The sequence below is a fragment of the Pan paniscus genome, chromosome 6 (genome assembly GCF_029289425.2).
Source record: "Pan paniscus chromosome 6, NHGRI_mPanPan1-v2.0_pri, whole genome shotgun sequence".
Lineage (NCBI taxonomy): Eukaryota > Metazoa > Chordata > Mammalia > Primates > Hominidae > Pan > Pan paniscus.
This window is the reverse complement of record NC_073255.2, coordinates 89,183,954-89,201,040: the sequence shown is the minus strand read 5'-3', so window position 1 is coordinate 89,201,040 and position 17,087 is coordinate 89,183,954. Positions and strand designations below refer to the sequence as shown.

The 17,087-nt window shown below is 49.1% G+C and overlaps 1 protein-coding gene across 4 annotated transcripts in view; it reads right to left on the bottom strand.

Annotated features, from left to right (window-relative positions):
* Positions 1 to 17,087, bottom strand: part of LOC129398241 (huntingtin-interacting protein 1-like) — a 79,694-nt gene that overhangs the window by 27,346 nt on the left and 35,261 nt on the right. For all 4 annotated transcript variants that reach the window (XM_063605822.1, XM_063605824.1, XM_063605825.1 and 1 more), the window contains exons 8-13: positions 13,209 to 13,349; positions 7,636 to 7,693; positions 2,609 to 2,684; positions 2,356 to 2,496; positions 1,494 to 1,591; positions 750 to 822 (exon numbers count right to left, since the gene is read on the bottom strand). In XM_063605822.1, the coding sequence (XP_063461892.1) occupies positions 750 to 822; positions 1,494 to 1,591; positions 2,356 to 2,496; positions 2,609 to 2,684; positions 7,636 to 7,693; positions 13,209 to 13,349 (587 nt within the window). The remainder of the gene's footprint in view (positions 1 to 749; positions 823 to 1,493; positions 1,592 to 2,355; positions 2,497 to 2,608; positions 2,685 to 7,635; positions 7,694 to 13,208; positions 13,350 to 17,087) is intronic.

Here is a 17,087-nt window from a genome sequence, read left to right as displayed (position 1 = left end):
TCTGGTCTTGTTTTCCACAGCTTCTCAGCCTCGTGGGGACCAAGGTCATCTCTGGGTATCAATCACATGGATACTGGGCCTGGCCTAAATGCTGTCCTCATGGCATGTAAAATGGAAATGCATTATGACAGAGAACACGGGAAGACCTGGTTCTTTTGGATTTAGCATTTCTACCAGTTTTTATTTGGTTTTAGAGACACAGGTCTCGCTATGTTGCCCAGGCTGGATTCAAAACTCCTGGGCTTGAGTGATCCTCCTACCTCAGCCTCCTGAGTAGCTGGGATCACAGGTGCGCACCACCACGCCTGGCTTGTTTCTACTAATTAACCTACCCTAAGGATGTGGTCCAAAAACTGTCTAGCTGATGCAATTTTTTTTTTTTTTTTTTTTTGAGACAGAGTCTTGTTCTATCGCCCAGGCTGGAGTGCAGTGACACGATCTCAGTTCACTGCAACCTCTGCCTCCCAAGTTCAAGCAATTCTCATGCCTCAGCTTCCCGAGTAGCTGGGATTACAGGTGCCTGCCAACACACCCGGCTAATTATTGCATTTTTATTGAAGACGGGGGTTTCACCCTGTTGCCCAGGCTGGTCTCGAACTCCCGACCTCAGGTAATCCTCCTGCCTTGGCCTCCCAAAGTGCTAGGATTACAGGTGTGAGCCACTGTGCCTGGCCAGTGTGATGCAAATTTAACATTCAAATCTACCGTGTTTTGGTGAAGCGCAAAGGCAGAGCAGATCCAAGTTATACCTCAGTCTTCATGTTTTCTAGCTGTGCCTTCAATCCACTGATCTCTCTGTATAGTCGCTCAATTAAGTGGTCCCTGGGAAGAGAAAGGGAATGAGTTTCCTTCCATAGTGCTTCTATCCCTCTGTTTTTAATTGTGAGCTCAGGGGAGGAAATTAAAAGCTGGTATTAATTTGGGGACAATTCTTAGAAATGCCATAAATTATACTCTAAATGTTACCAGATACTAATCTAATACTCATAAATCCATGGTTATTGATTTTCTTCTGAGATTAAAGGGGCCAATATTTGAGGGTCAAGACATTCCTTTTTTGTGTGTGTTTTCGGTTTTGTTTTAGAGACAGTCTGGCTTTGTCGCCCAGGCTGAAGTGTAGTGGCACGATCATAGCTCACTGCAGCCTTGATATCCCAGGCTCAAATGATCTTCCCACTTCAGCCTCCTGAGTTACTGGGACTACAGGTGTGTACCACCTGCCCAGCTAATTTTTTTACTTTTATTTAATAAAGATGGGATCTTGCTATGTTGCCCAAGCTTGGTCTTAAACTCCTGGCCTTAAAAAATCCTCCTGCCTCATCCTCCCCACATGTTGGGATTACAGGCATGAGCCATTGCCCCCAACCCTTCAAGATGTTCTGTATCTAAGAAGCCCCAGTATCATTAAGAATTCCTCTTTGGTTAGTGTTTTGAGGCAGACCATGGCTTAACTTAGCTCCTGAACCATCTGCTTGAACCCAGCTTGGACTCACTTCTCATCCTTGTTCACACCATTTTGACTGTTGAAATTGAAGGGATCACTGCTGAATGAACTGCCAAAGATGTCATCAAACTTGTTGTCAAATAAATTCTGTGGTTGACCAAAAAGGAGTGAGAATAAGTCAGAGAGCCAGAGAATTCTGTGTGTGGGTCAGTTGAGTGATATGGGAGAATGCCCCCTTTCTCGAATTAAATGGTTCAGACCTGTTTAATTTTTTTAATTTTTTTGAGACAGGTTCTCGCTCTACTGCCCAGGCTAGAGTACAGTGGTGCAATCATAGCTCACTGCAGCCTCCAACTCCTGGCTCAAGTGATCCTCCTGTTTCAGCCTCCTGAGTAGCTGGAAGTATAGGTGTGTGCCACCATACCTGGACAATTTTTTTATTTTAATTTTATGTATTTATATTTTTAGGGCCTGGTTCTTGTTCTCTTGCCTAGGCTGGAGTGCAGTGGCATGATAACAGCTCACTGTAGCCTTGGCCTCCCAGGCTCAAGTGATCCTCCCATCTCAGCTTCCCACATAGCTGGGACCACAGGTATGTGCCACCACATCTGGCTAATTTTGTAAAGATGGGGCCTTACTATGTTGCCCAGGCTGGTCTTGAACTGGCCTCAAGCAGTCTTCCCACCTTGGCCTTGCAAAGTGTTGGGATTACAGCTGTGAGCCACTGCACCCATTTATGACCCTTCTGGGAGCCACAGAGCAGGATGCTCAGCCTAGGTTGGTGCTAGGTGAATGAAGAGAAGCCTGAACCTGGTTAGAGTCAATGGGCTTTGGCCAGGGTCTCCCCCAGCCTCTCCCCTGTACTTGCAGGTGAGAGGAAAGGCCAAGTTTCTCTCCCAAGTGGTCCTCACCTGCTGAGAGGCATCCATGTCCATGAGGTCATCCTTCTCTAGGACTGGCTCGCTGTCGGGGGATGAGGCCTCTGCAGGGATCACCACCACAGGGCTGATATGTTCTGACAGGGCTGAGGCTCGCAGGAAGTTGGGTGGGTTCTGAAGACGGAGACACATCCTCAAATAGTGCTTGCTTGCCAGGCCCCGCCGGCCCTTAAGAGGGTACTTGGGGCCTCTGCAGTGCCGAGGGTGTGTGGTTGGGCATGCTTACCTCAGGCAGCTGGGGGATCTGAATGAGCCGCTTGAAGTACTGCAGGTTGCTGGAGCGGTAGAACAGATCTTTCAACCTAGGGGTGGAGAAGGACCTGAGGGCTGCTGGGTGTCTTCATCAGCCCCACGTAGGGGACAGAGCAGCCACCTGGCTTTCCTGCCCCCTCCCCAGCCCAAAGGCACAGGCTGTCAAGGAGATAAACTCCATGGTGCTGGGATTCAATGATGATGCTGCAGAGGAGGATTATTTAAAGCTGGTCCTCAGTGACCTGCTGGTGAGGAAAGAGTAATTCATGCTACAAATCCTTTGGAAGAGTAGATGATCAAAAAGCTAATTTCTTCATTGCTGTAGAACACATGTTGTTATTTTGCAGATTTAACTTCCGAGGAGTGTTTGGTTTAGAGTAACATTAAAAGAAATTGACTTTCTCTGAGGATAAGCCAACTAACCATAGGAAAAGGGAAGGGAATTTTACTACAAAGGTAGCTCTCTTCTTTCATTACTTCTCTTTGTTTTTGGACTATTTGTTCTCTCCACAATTAAGATTATAAGTTCCTGGGAAGTGGGGACTGAGCTCCGCTGAGCTGTTTCCCATAATGCCAGGGACAGGGCAGCCGTTCAATAAACACTTGGAGAATTACAATCGTTTGGTACTATGTCCTAATCTTGGGTGGATACGCACATGAAGAAACCAATATATTTTTTTTCTCTCTCTCTCTTTTTGTAGAGGCAGGGTCTTGCTCTGTCACCCAGGCTAGAGTGCAGTGGTGCAATCAGAGCTCATTGCAGCCTTGAATTCCTGGGCTCAAGCAGTCTTCTGCCTCAGCCTCCTGAGTAGCTAGAACTACAGGGATGCACCACCATGCCTGGCTAATTTTTAATTTTTTGGTAGAAACAGGCTCTTGCTGTGTTGCCCAGGCTGGTCTCAAACTCCTGGCTTCAAGCAATCCTACTGCCTTGGCCTCCCAAAGTGCTGGGATTACAGGCATGAGCCACCACATCTGGCAAAATCAACATCTTTTTCTCATTCTCAAATCTCTATTTTGAATCTAAACACTGAAGACCAAGAAACCTGAGAGGATCCAGACTTATATATTCTTCATTTTTATTTTGTTTATTTATTTTTTGAGATGGAGTGTCGCTCTTATTGCCCAGGCTGGAGTGCAATGGCGCGATCTTGGCTCACTGCAAGCTCCACCTTCCAGGTTCAAGGGATTCTCCTGCCTCAGCCTGCTGAGTTGCTGGGATTACAAGCATGTGCCATCATGCCTGGGTAATTTTGTATTTTTAGTACAGATGGGGTTTCTCCACGTTGGTCAGGCTGGTTTCGAACTCCCGACCTCAGGTGATCCGCCCATCTCGGCCTCCCAAAATGTTGGGGTTATAGGCGTGAGCCAATGTGCCCTGCCTATTTGTAAATATTTTTTTGAGATTGGGTCTTAGTCTGTTGCCCAGGCTGGAGTATAGTGGCAAAATCATAGCTCACTGCAGCCTTGACCTCCCTGGGCCCAAGGGATCCTCTCACCTCAGCCTCCAAGTAGCTGGGAGTACAGGTGTGTGCCACCACACCTGGCTAATTTTTTTGTGTTTTTGATAAAGATGGGGTCTCTCTATGTTGTCCAGGCTGGTCTCAAACTCCTGGGCTCAAGCCATCTACCCACCTTGGCCTTCCAAAGTGCTGGGATTATAGGCGAGAGCCACCATGCTTGGCCTATTTTAATTTTTTTAGAGACAAGGTCTTGCTGTGTCACCCAGGCTGAAGTGCAGTGGAACGATCAAGGCTTGCTGCAATCTCAACCTCCTGGGCTCAAGCGATCCTCCCACCTCAGCCTCCTGAGTAGCTGGAGTTAACTACATCTATTCTGAGATGAAAGGGGTACATGGGCCTTAAATCCTTTGGCCTGCAACAATGAACTTTCTCCAGCTTAGTCCAATAAACGAAACCCCCAGGGTCTCGTTACAGCCTGTCAGATCCCAAGACTTAGGCCTGTCTCTGTCTCTGTGACATCACTGCTGCTTCCCCTGAATTCAAGGACAGTGAGGTCTCAGACAGCAGCCGTGTCTGTGTGGAACAGCAAAGTGGCTACTCAGGGGAGATGTTTTTATAAGCTAGAAGCAAATGAAAGGAAATGAAATCACCTGACCACACATCCCCATCTTGCTGGTTTAGAGCCAACAGTAATAGGCTCAACTGCTTTCACAAGCTACCGGAATTTGACATTCCAGGAAATCAGCCTCAGGGCCTGTCTCCTTGGACTAAAGAAGCCATTTATCACAGAATATGTACTCGGCTTCTCAAATGGAACAGGGGTACCAGGAGGTGGGTACAACCACACACTTGTCCTTCGCTTGCTCCTGGGGAACCAGGCAGAGAAGCTGAAACTTGGCATTTGGGAGTTATGGTCAAGGGTGAGGAAATTAACAGGAAAAACAAGAGAGTGCACTTTTACACAGCTAAGTCAGGAGGCCCTTCTCAGCCCCCTCTGTCCTCCCAACTCTCACTCTATTATCCTTCCCTTTTGCCTGGTTTCGCCTCCCCTCCCCTCCTTTCCTTCTTTTTTTTTTGGATGGAGTCTTGCTCTGTTGCCCAAGCTGTAGTGCAGTGGCATGATCTCAGCTCACTGCAACCTCTGCCACCTGAGTTCAAGCAATTCTCCTGCCTCAGCCTCCTGAGTAGCTGGGATTACAGGGCTAATTTTTGTATTTACAGTAGAGACAGGGTTTCATCATGTTAGCCAGGCTGCTCTCAAACTCCTGACCTCAAGCGATCCACTTGCTTCGGCCTCCCAAAGTGCTGGGATTACAGGTGTGAGCCACTGCACCCAGCCTAAGTAAAGATCTTTTGTTTTTGTTTTTGTTTTGAGATGGAATCTCATTCTGACGCCCAGGCCTGAGTGCAGTGATGTGATCTTGGCTCACTGCAACCTCCACCTCCTGGGTTCAAGTGATTCTTCTGCCTCAGCCTCCCGAGTAGCTGGGATTACAGGTGTGCACCACCATGCCCTGCTAATTTTTTAGTAGAGACGGGGTTTCACCATGTTGGCCAGGCTGGTCTTGAACTCCTGACCTCAAGTGATCTGCCCACCTCGGCCTCCCAAAGTGCTGGGATTACAGGCATGAGCCACTGTACCCGGCTGGTGTTAGCAACTTTTATTGAGGCGGCAGTGCACAGCCAGCAGCGGAGGTCCTGTTCCTTGCAGAGCAGGGCTACCCCATACGCAGTAAGCCCAGAATAGTAGCTGCTACATTTATACCCACTTTTAATCATATGTAAATTAAGGGGCAGATTATGCAGAAATTTCTAGAAAAAAAGTGGTAAATTCCGGATTGTCAGGTTATTGCCATGGAAAGGGGCGCTAACTTCCGGATGTTGCCATAGCAATGGTAAACTGTCACTGCACACTGGTGGGTGTGTCTTATGCAGAGGTGCTTCCGCCCTTTCCCTGTTTTACTTGTCCTTAATTTGGTCCGATGCCCAAGACCTGCCTCCAGAGTCCACTCTCCCATCCCACCTCAGAAGCAGGTCATATTTGTAGGGTATCAACCAAACCTGCTAGTGGATTGGACATGGGGGATGAGGAAAATGGTGACTTCCAGATCTCTGGCCTAAATGGATGATGGCAGTATTTGTTGAGATAGAAAAGAATGGGGAGGGGCTGGACACAGTGACTCGCGCCTGTAATCCCATCACTTTGGGAGGCAGATCACTTGAGGTCAGGAGTTCCAGACCAGCCCGGCCAACATGGTGAAATCCTGTCTCTACTAAAAATACAAAAATTAGTCGGGCATGGTGGTGGGCGCCTGTAATCCTAGCTACTGAAGAGGCTGAGGCAGGAGAATCACTGGAGATGGGGAGGCTGAGGTTGCAGTAAGCCAAGATCACACCACCGCACTCAAGCCTGGGTGACAGAGCGAGACTCTGTCTCAAAAACAAAAACAAAAACAAACAAACAAAAACAGAATGGAGAGAGAAAGGTTTTTTTTTTTTTTTTTTTTTTTTTTTTTTTTTTTGAGAAAACCTAAAGTACAGTTTGAGATTTAAGTATGCTATACAGATGTCAAATTGGGGACAAGAGGCTGGCATTCAGAAGTAAGGTCTGGCTGGAGATGCATATTTAGGGGTTATCAGTCTATAAATGCTATAAGACCAGAACTTAGGGAGACGGAAAAGAGAAGAGGATGAAGTCTGGGGCATAAGCAGGCAACTAATGAATGGATGAAATCTCTTTCTTCTATATGCTTCTATGGGATTTATTAGATAACCAATAGTTACCCTAGCTATAGGTAGATTTGCCTCTGTCTGAGCTATTTTCTGTCACTTTATCACCTTAGAATGAAGATGACCTCAGGTCGGGTGCAGTGGCTCACGCCTGTAATCCCAACACTTTGGGAGGCTGAGGTGGGCAGATCACAAGGTCAAGAGATCGAGACCATCCTGGCCAACATGGTGAAACCCCATCTCTACTAAAAATACAAAAATTAGCTGGGCGTGGTGGTGTGTGCCTGTAGTCTCAGCTACTCGAGAGGCTGATGCAGGAGAATCACTTGAACCCAGGAGGCGGAGGTTGCAGTGAGCCGAGATCGTGCCATTGCCATTGCACTCCAGCCCGAAGATAACCTCACCCCCACAAGTATTTAAAAAAAATTTTTTTTTAGAGACAGGGTCTCACTTTGTCACATAGACTGAAGTCCAGTGGCACAATCATAGCTCACTGCAGCCTCGGACTCCTAGGCTCAGGCCATCCTCCTGCCTCAGCCTCTCAAGTGGCTGGGATCACAGGTGCATACCACCATGCCCAGCTAATTTGTTTTACATTTTTTTTCTGTAGAGATGGGGTCTCGCTATGTTGCCCAGCCTGGTGTCGAACTCTTGGCCTCAAGTGATCCTCCCACCTCAGCCTCCCAAAGAGTTGGGGTTACAGGCATGAACCACTGTGTCCAGCCACCTCTCACAGTGCTCTTGCATGGCTTAATGATTTTATAGCGCTCTTGAATTCACCTCCATTCCTGTTACTTGAACCACTTACTTTGTAAACTGCTCCATGAAGCGGTCCCGGTGGCCTTGCAGGGTGTCAGCTGGGAGGCCTGGAAGAAATTGGAAAGAGTGTGAGAGGGGAGGGGGACCAGAGGGCAGGGAAGCCACAGCGGGGCTCTCGATGGGGAGGGGCCCAGCTACCCTGGGGCATGTGGCCAGCACTGCCAGGGGCCACGACTGGCCTAGAGCTGTCCCGAGGTCTGGTAACCAAGGGAGCCCAGCAGGAACCAGCAGGAGTGTGGAGACGCTTATCCTCCAAATCCTTCCACTTCAATTAGTTCCTGAAGGACAAGCCATGCCGGGCACAATAGGGTGGAAATTGTGTCCTGGACTAGAGAAGAAATGGTGACCTGACCCAGTAGCAGGCTGGACCATGGCAGGCCCAGGAGGGAGCAGTTCTTTCTCAGCTATTGCCTGCATTTGTTTTAGGTTGAGGCTCAGGGCTGATATTAGTCTGGAAGAGATCCACAGAACCTGCCCAAGAGGATGGCTGTCAGAAGGCAAAGAACAAGGGATTGAAGGCCAGGTGCAGTGGCTCACACATGTAATCCCAGCACTTTGGGAGGCTGAGGCAGGAGAATCACTTGAGGTCAGGAGTTCAAGACCAGCCTGACCAATATGGTGAAACCATGTCTCTACTAAAAATACAGAAATTAGCTGGGCGCGGTGGCATGCGCCTGTAATCCCAGCTACTTGGGAGGCTGAGGCAGGAGAATCGCTTGAACCCAGCAGGCGGAAGTTGCAGTGAGCTGAGATTGCACCACTGCACTCCAGCCTGGGCGACAGTGAGACTCTGTCAAAAAAAAGAACAAGGGATTGAGGCTTGGGATCTGAGTTCCAGTCCCGGCTTGGTTGGTAGCTAACTCTATGACACTGCACACACCAGTAACCTCTTAGGACAGCCTCCTCCCCTACAGAGCCAGTTCTCTGAGGTTCTGTAACCTCTCAGATGTGCGAACCTGCATATTGCAGCTGTAGATCACAGCTCAGCAATCCTTTTAGTGTTTGCTTTATTTGTTTAAATTTAAATTTGTTATTTGGAAATGGGTCATACATTCATTGGATAAAATCAGGGAACACATGTATAAAACATGATTATTGAAATGGCAAAAGATGGCTGGGCGCAGTGGCTCCCACGTGTAATCCCAGCACTTTGGGAGGCTGAGTGGGGAGCATCGCTTGTACCCAGGAGTTTGAGACCAGCCTGGGCAACATAGTGAGACCCCCATCTCTACAAAAATTAAGAAATAAAAATTAGCCAGGTGTGGTGATGTGCACTGTAGTCTTAGCTACTCAAGAGGTTGAGGTGGGAGGATCTTTTAAGCCCAGGAGTTTGAGGCTGCAGTGAGCTACAATCGCACCACTGCACTCCAGCCTGGGTGACAGAGCGAGACCCTGTCTTAAAACAAAACAAAACAAAACAAAAATGGCAGAAGTGGACAGTGAATGAATATGGCACTTGACCTAAATGATCTTTCTCCCAAGAACCCTTAACCCCAGTTAAATCAGGAGAAAAACATCAGGCAAACAGAATTCAGGAACATTCTACAAAAAACTCAGAACTGTCAAAGTCATCAAAAATAAGGGAAGTTTGAGAAGTGAAACGTCATAGCCAAGAGGAACCTAAGGAGACATCACAACTAAATGTCACATGATGTACCGGGTGAGATTCTGGGGCAGAAAAGGACATTCGGTAAAAACTGTGACAATCTGAATAAAGTACGAACTTTTTTTTTTTTTGAGACAGAATCTCACTCTGTTGCCAGGCTGGAGGGCAGTGGCACAATCTCAGCTCACCACAACCTCCGCCTCCCGGGTTCAAGCAATTCTCCTGCCTCAGCTCCCAAGCAGCTGGGACTACAGGCGCGCGCCACCACACCCCACTAATTTTTGTATTTTTAGCAGATACAGGGTTTCGCCGTGTTGGCCAGGATGGTTTCAATCTCTTGACCTCGTGATCCGCCCGCCTTGACCTCCCAAAGTGCTGGGATTACAGGTGTGAGTCACCGTGCCCTGCCTTAAGTACGAACTTTAATTAATAATAAGGTATCAACACTGGTTAATTAGTTGTGACACGTTTCTTTTTTTTTTTTTTTCTCGAGACGGAGTCTCGCTCTGTCACCCAGGCTGGAGTGCAGTGGCACGATCTCGGCTCACTGCAAGCTCCACCTCCTGGGCTCACACCATTCTGCTGCCTCAGCCTCCTGAGTAGCTGGGACTACAGGCGCCCGCCACCACGCCCGGCTAATTTTTTGTATTTTTAGTAGAGACAGGGTTTCACCATGTTGGCCAGGATGGTCTCAATCTCCTGACCTCATGATCCGCCCACCTCGGCCTCCCAAAGTGCTGGGATTACAGGCGTGAGCCACCGTGCCCAGCCAGTTGTGGCAAATGTTTCATACTAATATACGAACAAAGGGAAAATGGAACTGGGTATACGAGAACTCTCAGTACTATTTTTATAACTTTTCTGTAGATCTAAAACAAAAATAAATGTTTATTTTTAGAAAAGAGGGCCAGCTGCAGTGGCTCACAATTGCAATCCCAGCACTTTGGGAGGCCGAGGCAGGAGGATCACTTGAGCTCAGGAGTTCGAGACAAGCCTGGCCAACAGGATGAAACCCTGTCTCTACTAAAAACAATACAAAAATTAGCCAGGCATGGTGGCGGGCACCTATAATCTCAGCTACTTGGGAGGCTGAGGTAGGAGAATTGCTTGAACCTGGGAGGTGGAGGTTGCAGTGGGCTGAGATTGTGCCACTGCACTCCAGCCTGGGCAACAGAGCGAGACCCTGTTTCAGAAAAATAAATAAATAAATAAATAAATAAAGTAAATTAAAAAACTATGTATTGTAAAGAGTATCCCTCCTACCCCTTCCTCAGCCCAGAGGCAGTGTGGGTCTTGGGTATTGCCCTGCCTTCAAAGAAGGCCTTTAAACCCAAACACTTAATTACCTGTCTCTTCTCATAACTCCCTCAGCCTCCCGAGTAACTGGGACTACAGGTGTGCACCACCATGCCCAGCTTAACTCCCCATTTTACAAAAAGGCAGTGGTGATGTTCTACTGAGCAACAGAATACTTGGAAACAATGAAAAGTTTCCAGGGGAAACAATGAAAAGTTCATCTGTATTCAGCACTCTAAGCAGCTGGTCCCTTCTCTTGGGGGCCCACTCCACCCTCTCAGCTCCCTTCAGGCAGGCCTACTTGCCGCAAAGCCCTTCTAATCCCCAGGCAGCTAATTCCAATCTCCCTTCCACAAAACCACCCTAGGTTAGCATCTAGGCGATGCTACACCCTTCCCTTGTACTGTCTAAATAAAGAGATTCATTACTTGTCAATAACCGCAGTTACAGAGTATACTGTCTTATACTACTTTATTTATTTATTTTATTTTTTTTAGGCACGGTCTCGTTCTGTTGCCCAGGCTGGAGGGCAGTGGCACAAACACAGCTCACTGTAGCCTTGACCTTCTGGGCTCAAGCGATCCTCTCGCCTTAGCCTCCCAGGTAGCTGGGACTACAGGCGCATGTCACCATGCCTGGCTAATTTTTGTATTTTTTGTACAGACAGGGATTTCACTATGTTGCTCAGGCTGGTCTCCAACCCCTGAGCTCAAGCGATCTGCCTGCATCAGCCTCCCAAAGTGATGGGATTCCATGCGTGAACCACTGTGCCCACCCCAGACACATCATTTTAAACCAGAAGGACACAAAAGTATAAGAACTGGCGGGTGTGGTGGGTCATACCTGTAATCCTAGCACTTTAGGAGGCTGAGGTGGGCAGATCACTTGAGGCCAGGAGTTCGAGACCAGCCTGGCCAAAATGGGGAAACCCCATCTCTACTAAAAATTCAAACAACAACAACAAAAAATTAGCTGGGTGTGCCAGCACAGACCCGTGGTCCCAGCTACTTGGGAGGCTAAGGCACAAGAATTGCTTGAACCTGGTAGGCAGAGGTTGCAGTGAGCCGAGATCATGCCATTGCACTCTAGCCTGGGTGAGAGAGTGAGACTCTGTCTCAGGAAAAAAAAAAAAAAAAAAAAAAAGTGTAAGAACTTCTGTAAGACCAGAACCTCCAAACTATATATATTCTGCTAAGGGCACCCCAGGGAACTGAAGCTAGGTAAGGGATAGGTCTCCATTTAATGAGCAGCTGTGTTTTATAATTTATATTTCTCCATAAAATTCCATTTGCACAAAGGGATTGTGTAGATAAATGGTCTGGAAATCATTATGTTAGCTCATGTAGGTCTAGGCCAGGTCTGCTGATATTTGTGCTGTTCGTAGGATACACGACATACTTGATGAATGGTGACGTGCTCAAGCTAGAGGCAGACAGAGAGGACCATCCTGGTGATGGCAGCTGCCAGTCCAGATGGCCTGCCACTGCCATCATGCCAGCTGCAGCAGGGAGGCATGGCCAGGGCTGCACACTCCATGGAACAGGCAGAAGCCTCACCCTCCTGGATGGGGCTGTAGCCGCCCAAGTTGTGACTGCAGATCTGAGCCTCCCTGTGCTCTTGAGGGTCCGGAGCAGGCAGGAACCCTACCTTCCCAGGTGCAGCTGCAGCCGCCCAAAACACAGCTGCAGACTTGGGCCTCCCACTCCATGGAGTGGGTGGCAGCCCTGCTGCCCCGCACCCGCACCCAGCCCCGGCTGCAGACTCAGGCATCCCTGTACTCTTCAGGGCCTGAGAAGGCTCTCCCTCCCCTCTTCTGAACCTGTTCCCGCTGCCTGGCTTCTCCCTGCTGTCGGCACCCACTCTGATCTTAGAGCAAAATTGGGGCTGAGCCCTGTTGCCATGCATGGCAGCGGGAGGCAGACAGATTCCTGGGTGAAAGGGCGGGTCCCCGGTGGGGGCTGGGCTGCCAATCCCACAGACCGGAGTGGGAACTTGGGGTGCCCTTTCCGGGCCTGCCCATGGACCAATCGGGGTACATTTCCTCCCCTCTGAGGCCCATAAAAGGCCTGAGCTCAGCCAGAGCTGAGCAGAGATGGGACGACCAGCTACAGAGAGGAGCTACCCTCTCTGCTGAGGCTTCAGAGACCTGCAGAGATGCTAGGATAACCAGCTGCAGAGAGGAGCTACCCACTCCATGGCCTCTTTTCTGCTGAGAGCTGAACACTCGACAGGACAACCTGCCTACAGACAGAGAGCGGTACCCACTGCAGTCTCCTCTGAGCTGTTCTAATACTCAATAAAGCTCCTCTTCATCTTGTCCACCCTCCACTTGTCTGCATACCTCATTCTTCCTGGATGCCGAACAAGAACTCGGGCAAAGGCACCACTGGCCCCAGAGGTTTCCAGCCAGAAAACGGACACCCCAAAGATCCTGTAACACTGGGACGCAAGAGTGGCAAGCCAGGGGCTTTACTGGGGTCACCAAAGCCTGGGCCCTGCTCTTTTATCCTCACAATGGTCAGAAGCTCCGGGGCCTTTTGAAACAGAAGCAGACAGCCAAAGGCACTGAGAAGGACTGCGTTTCTCTGGGGACATCCTCAGGCTGGGATCCTCCTTCTAGCCTGAATCTCATGTAAGAAGATCTGGCCCGTGGTACTCACAGGAGTGGAGTTTGAAGAGAAGCTTGACAGTGTAGTCATAAAGGTGGCTGCAGTCCAAGATGACCTGGATCAGCGGGGCGAGGCGGCACTGCCCTGCTGCCGTCACGGACACAGAGCGGGACATGTCCAGGGAGTTGAATACTAGGAAATAAAAGTGAGGGAGAAAGGTGGTAGAGCCAGGGGATTACAGGCAGCCTCTTCAGAGGGGCAGAGGCAGGGGTCCAACATACACCAAGGACCGATTCTGTGCGTGCTTTACCTCATCTAATTCATTTAACCCTCACAACACTCCCATGAGACAGGTAAACGTATCCCCATTAAACAGGTGAAGAAACAGAAGGTTAGTAACTTGAAGGCTGTCACAAAGTCAGGAAGTGGTTTTGTTAGCCGAGCATGGTGGCGCATGCCTGTAATCCCAGCTACTCGGGAGGCTGAGGCAGGAGAATCGCTTGAACCCGAGAGGCGGAGGTTGCAGTGAGCCAAGATCATGCTATTGCACTCCAGCAACAGAGCAAAACTCAGTCTCGAAAAAAAAAAGTGGTTTTCGCAGGGTGTGGTGGCTCATGCCTGTAATCCCAGCACTTTAGGAGGCCGAGGCGGGTGGATCGCCTGAGGTCAGGAGTTCGAGACCAGCCTCTCCAACATGGGAAAACCCTGTCTCTACTAAAAATACAAAAATTAGCTGGGCATGGTGGCACATGCCTGTAATCCCAGCTACTCGGGAGGCTGAGGCAGGAGAATCACTTGAACCCAGGAGGCAGAGGTTGCAGTGAGCCGAGATTGCACCACTGCACTCCAGCCTGGGTGACAAGAGTAAGACACCATCTCAAAAAAAAAAAAAAAAAAAAAAAAAAAAAAGGGGTTTTGCTGAGAGGTGGTGAGTTAACAGACTTGTTGGAGAGCCCAAGAGCTGATGGGGCCAATGATGGTTAGACCAGGAGCCTTTGCTCCTGAGAGTCAGAATATTCAGTGCATCATGACTGGGTGAACTAAGCGCTACTCTGTGCAGAGACCCCTGATAGCTCAGGGAAGAAGAGATTTGCTCATAACCTGGGAGAGCTCCTACCATGGCGGACATGGAGGAGGAGCCTCATCTTCGTTTTTTTCCTCTTTACGAGACTGGGTCTCAGCCAGGTACAGTGGCTCACGCCTGTAATCCCAGCACTTTGTGAGGCCGAGGTGGGGGGACTGCCTGAGCCTGAGTTTGAGACCAGCCTGAGCAACATGGCAAAACCTCATCTCTACTGAAAATACAAAAATTAGCCAGGCGTGATGGCTCATGCCTGTAATCCCAGCTACTTGGGAAGCTGAGGCAGGAGAATCGCTTGAACCCAGGAGGTGGAGGCTGCAGTGAGCCAAGAGCCCACCACTGCACTCCAGCCTGGGCGACAGAGTGAGACTCTGTTTCATAAATAAATAAAACAAAACAAGCCAGGCACAGTGGCTCATGCCTGTAATCCCAGCACTTTGGGAGGCCGAGGCGGGTGGATCGCCTGAGGTCAGTAGTTCGAGACCAGCCTGGCCAACATGGCAAAACCCTGTCTCTACTAAAATACAAAAATTAGCTGGGTGTGGTGGCGTGTGCCTGTAAACCCAGCTACTTGGGAAGCTGAGGCAGGAGAATCGCTTGAGCCTGGAAGGTGGAGGTTGCAGTGAGCTGAGACGGTGCCACTGCACTCCAGCCTGGGTGACAGAGTGAGACTCCATCTCAAAAGAAACCAAACCAAACCAAAACAAAACAATACAAAACAAGAAAAATAAGAAAAAGGACTTGGGAGAAGGAAGATATGTCAGGGTTCAGGGCTGAAACTTGGGACACCTGTCAACAAAAATAGAAGTCTTGCCTCCACCCTCTTGAGTTTCAGAGACGAAGTTGCTCCCTCAATTTCTCACGCTGGAGCTCCCTCCACACTAACCTCCTGCCCCCCATCCTAGACCAAGCAACTGGCCGTCTGGCTGCAGACACTCAGCTCACACCACTGGCCAGGCTGATTTTCCTTCTTGCACTGGCCACCCACTGCCTCTGCAGACTCTGCACGCAGCGGGCAATGAAATGACTCTCCCCGTGGTCCCTCTGTGAGTGGAACTGGCCCAGAGGGAAGCCTAGCACTGCCTGTATTCCGCTTCCCGACTGCACTAATCCCTGGTAACTGGGTTAGTCTGGCAGCTGAAAAAAAAAAAAAATCCCGAATTGTTCTAATTAAAAGGCAGCTTTTCTTCTTGACACAAATTAAAAGCAGCTGTCACTGCAAGGCAGCCATCCCCAAGTCTACCGGCTTCCTCAGGCTCCAACTGGCAGGAACCACGGGCTGTTCCATTTCCCTGCCTGGCCCCGATTCCTGATACCTTCCAGGAATGCCCTTTGGCATCCAGAAACATCTAGAGCAGTGTCATCGCGGACAAGTTGCTCAGTCACTCTGTGCCTCCTGATGCTCTTCTGTTGAGCACATGTGGCTATAACAGTGCATACCTCGTAAGGGTCTCAGAGGACTTCAATGAGAATGCTGGGAAAAGTGCATGGAATTGTGCAGTGGTTCTTGACTTTGGCTTTGAGACTGGTTAGGATCACCTGGGGAAACTGAAACACTAAAGTCTTCCTGCAACCCCCAGAACCGCCCCACCATCTGTTTCAATTGGTCTGCGGTATGTTGGGATGTCAGTGGGTGTCAAAAGCCTTCCCCTGCTGTCCCCCGTTAGGCCAGGTGCTGTGGCTCATGCCTGTAATCCCAGCACTTTGGGAGGCTGAGGTGGGAGGACTGCTTGAGGTCAAGAGTTTGAGGCCAGCCTGGCCAACATGGTGAAACCCCGTCTCTACTAAAAATACAAAAATTGGCCGGGTGTGGTAGCAGGCACCTGTAGTCCCAGCTACTCAGGAGGCTGAGGCACAAGAATTGCTTGGAGGCTGCAGTGAGCCAAGATCCCACCACTGCACTCCAGCCTGAGTGACAGAGCAAGGCTCCGTTTCAGAGAAAACAAAAACAAAAAAAACGCCCCAGGTAGATTCTAATCTGCATCCAGGGTTGAAAACTGTATGTCCAAGCTCAGTGGTTGTCAAGTTTTAGCACACATCAGAATCACCCACAATAGTGCTATCCAATAGAATTCTACAATGATGAAAATGTTCATATAAACTTTTTAATATATTAGCCATATGTGGCTTTCTGAAATATGGCTGAAATAGGACTAGTGCAGCTGAGGACCTGACTTTTAAATGTTATTTAATTGTAATCAAGTTCAATGATCACATGGGGCTAGTGAGTGCCCTATTGGACAGTGCACACTGCGGGTGCTTCTTAAAGCACAGGAGGCTGGGGGTGGTGGCTCATGCCTATAATCCCAACACTTTGGGAGGCTGAGGTGGAAGGATCACTTGAGCTCAGGAGTTCGAGACCAGCCTGGTCATATAGCAAGACCCCATCTCTACAAAAAATTAAAAAATTAGCTGGGTGTGATGGCACACATCCCTGGTCCCAGCTACTCAGGAGGCTGAGGTGGGAGGATCCCTTGAGACCAGGGAGGTCAAGGCTGCAGTGAGCTATGATTGTGCCACAGTACTCCAGCCTCGGCGACAGAGTGAGATCCCATCTCCAAAAAAAAAAAAAAAAAAAAAAAACACGAGAGAGAGAGAAAAGAAAAACAGCAGTGATGATGAAATAGGTGAACAGAATTCATTACATGGTGTTAACTTTCAGCTGCATGCTCTGGGAAACTCTAGGGTGAATTACTTAGAGTCTTCTGGACCAGAGCTACCCGACTATAACTCCTGGATTCAAGCAATCTTCCCACCTTGGCCTCCTAAAGTGCTGGGTTTATAGGCATGAGCCACTGCACCTGGTAGCCTGCTGTTTTTCAAAAAGCAAGCATTCTTTTATGGTTGAG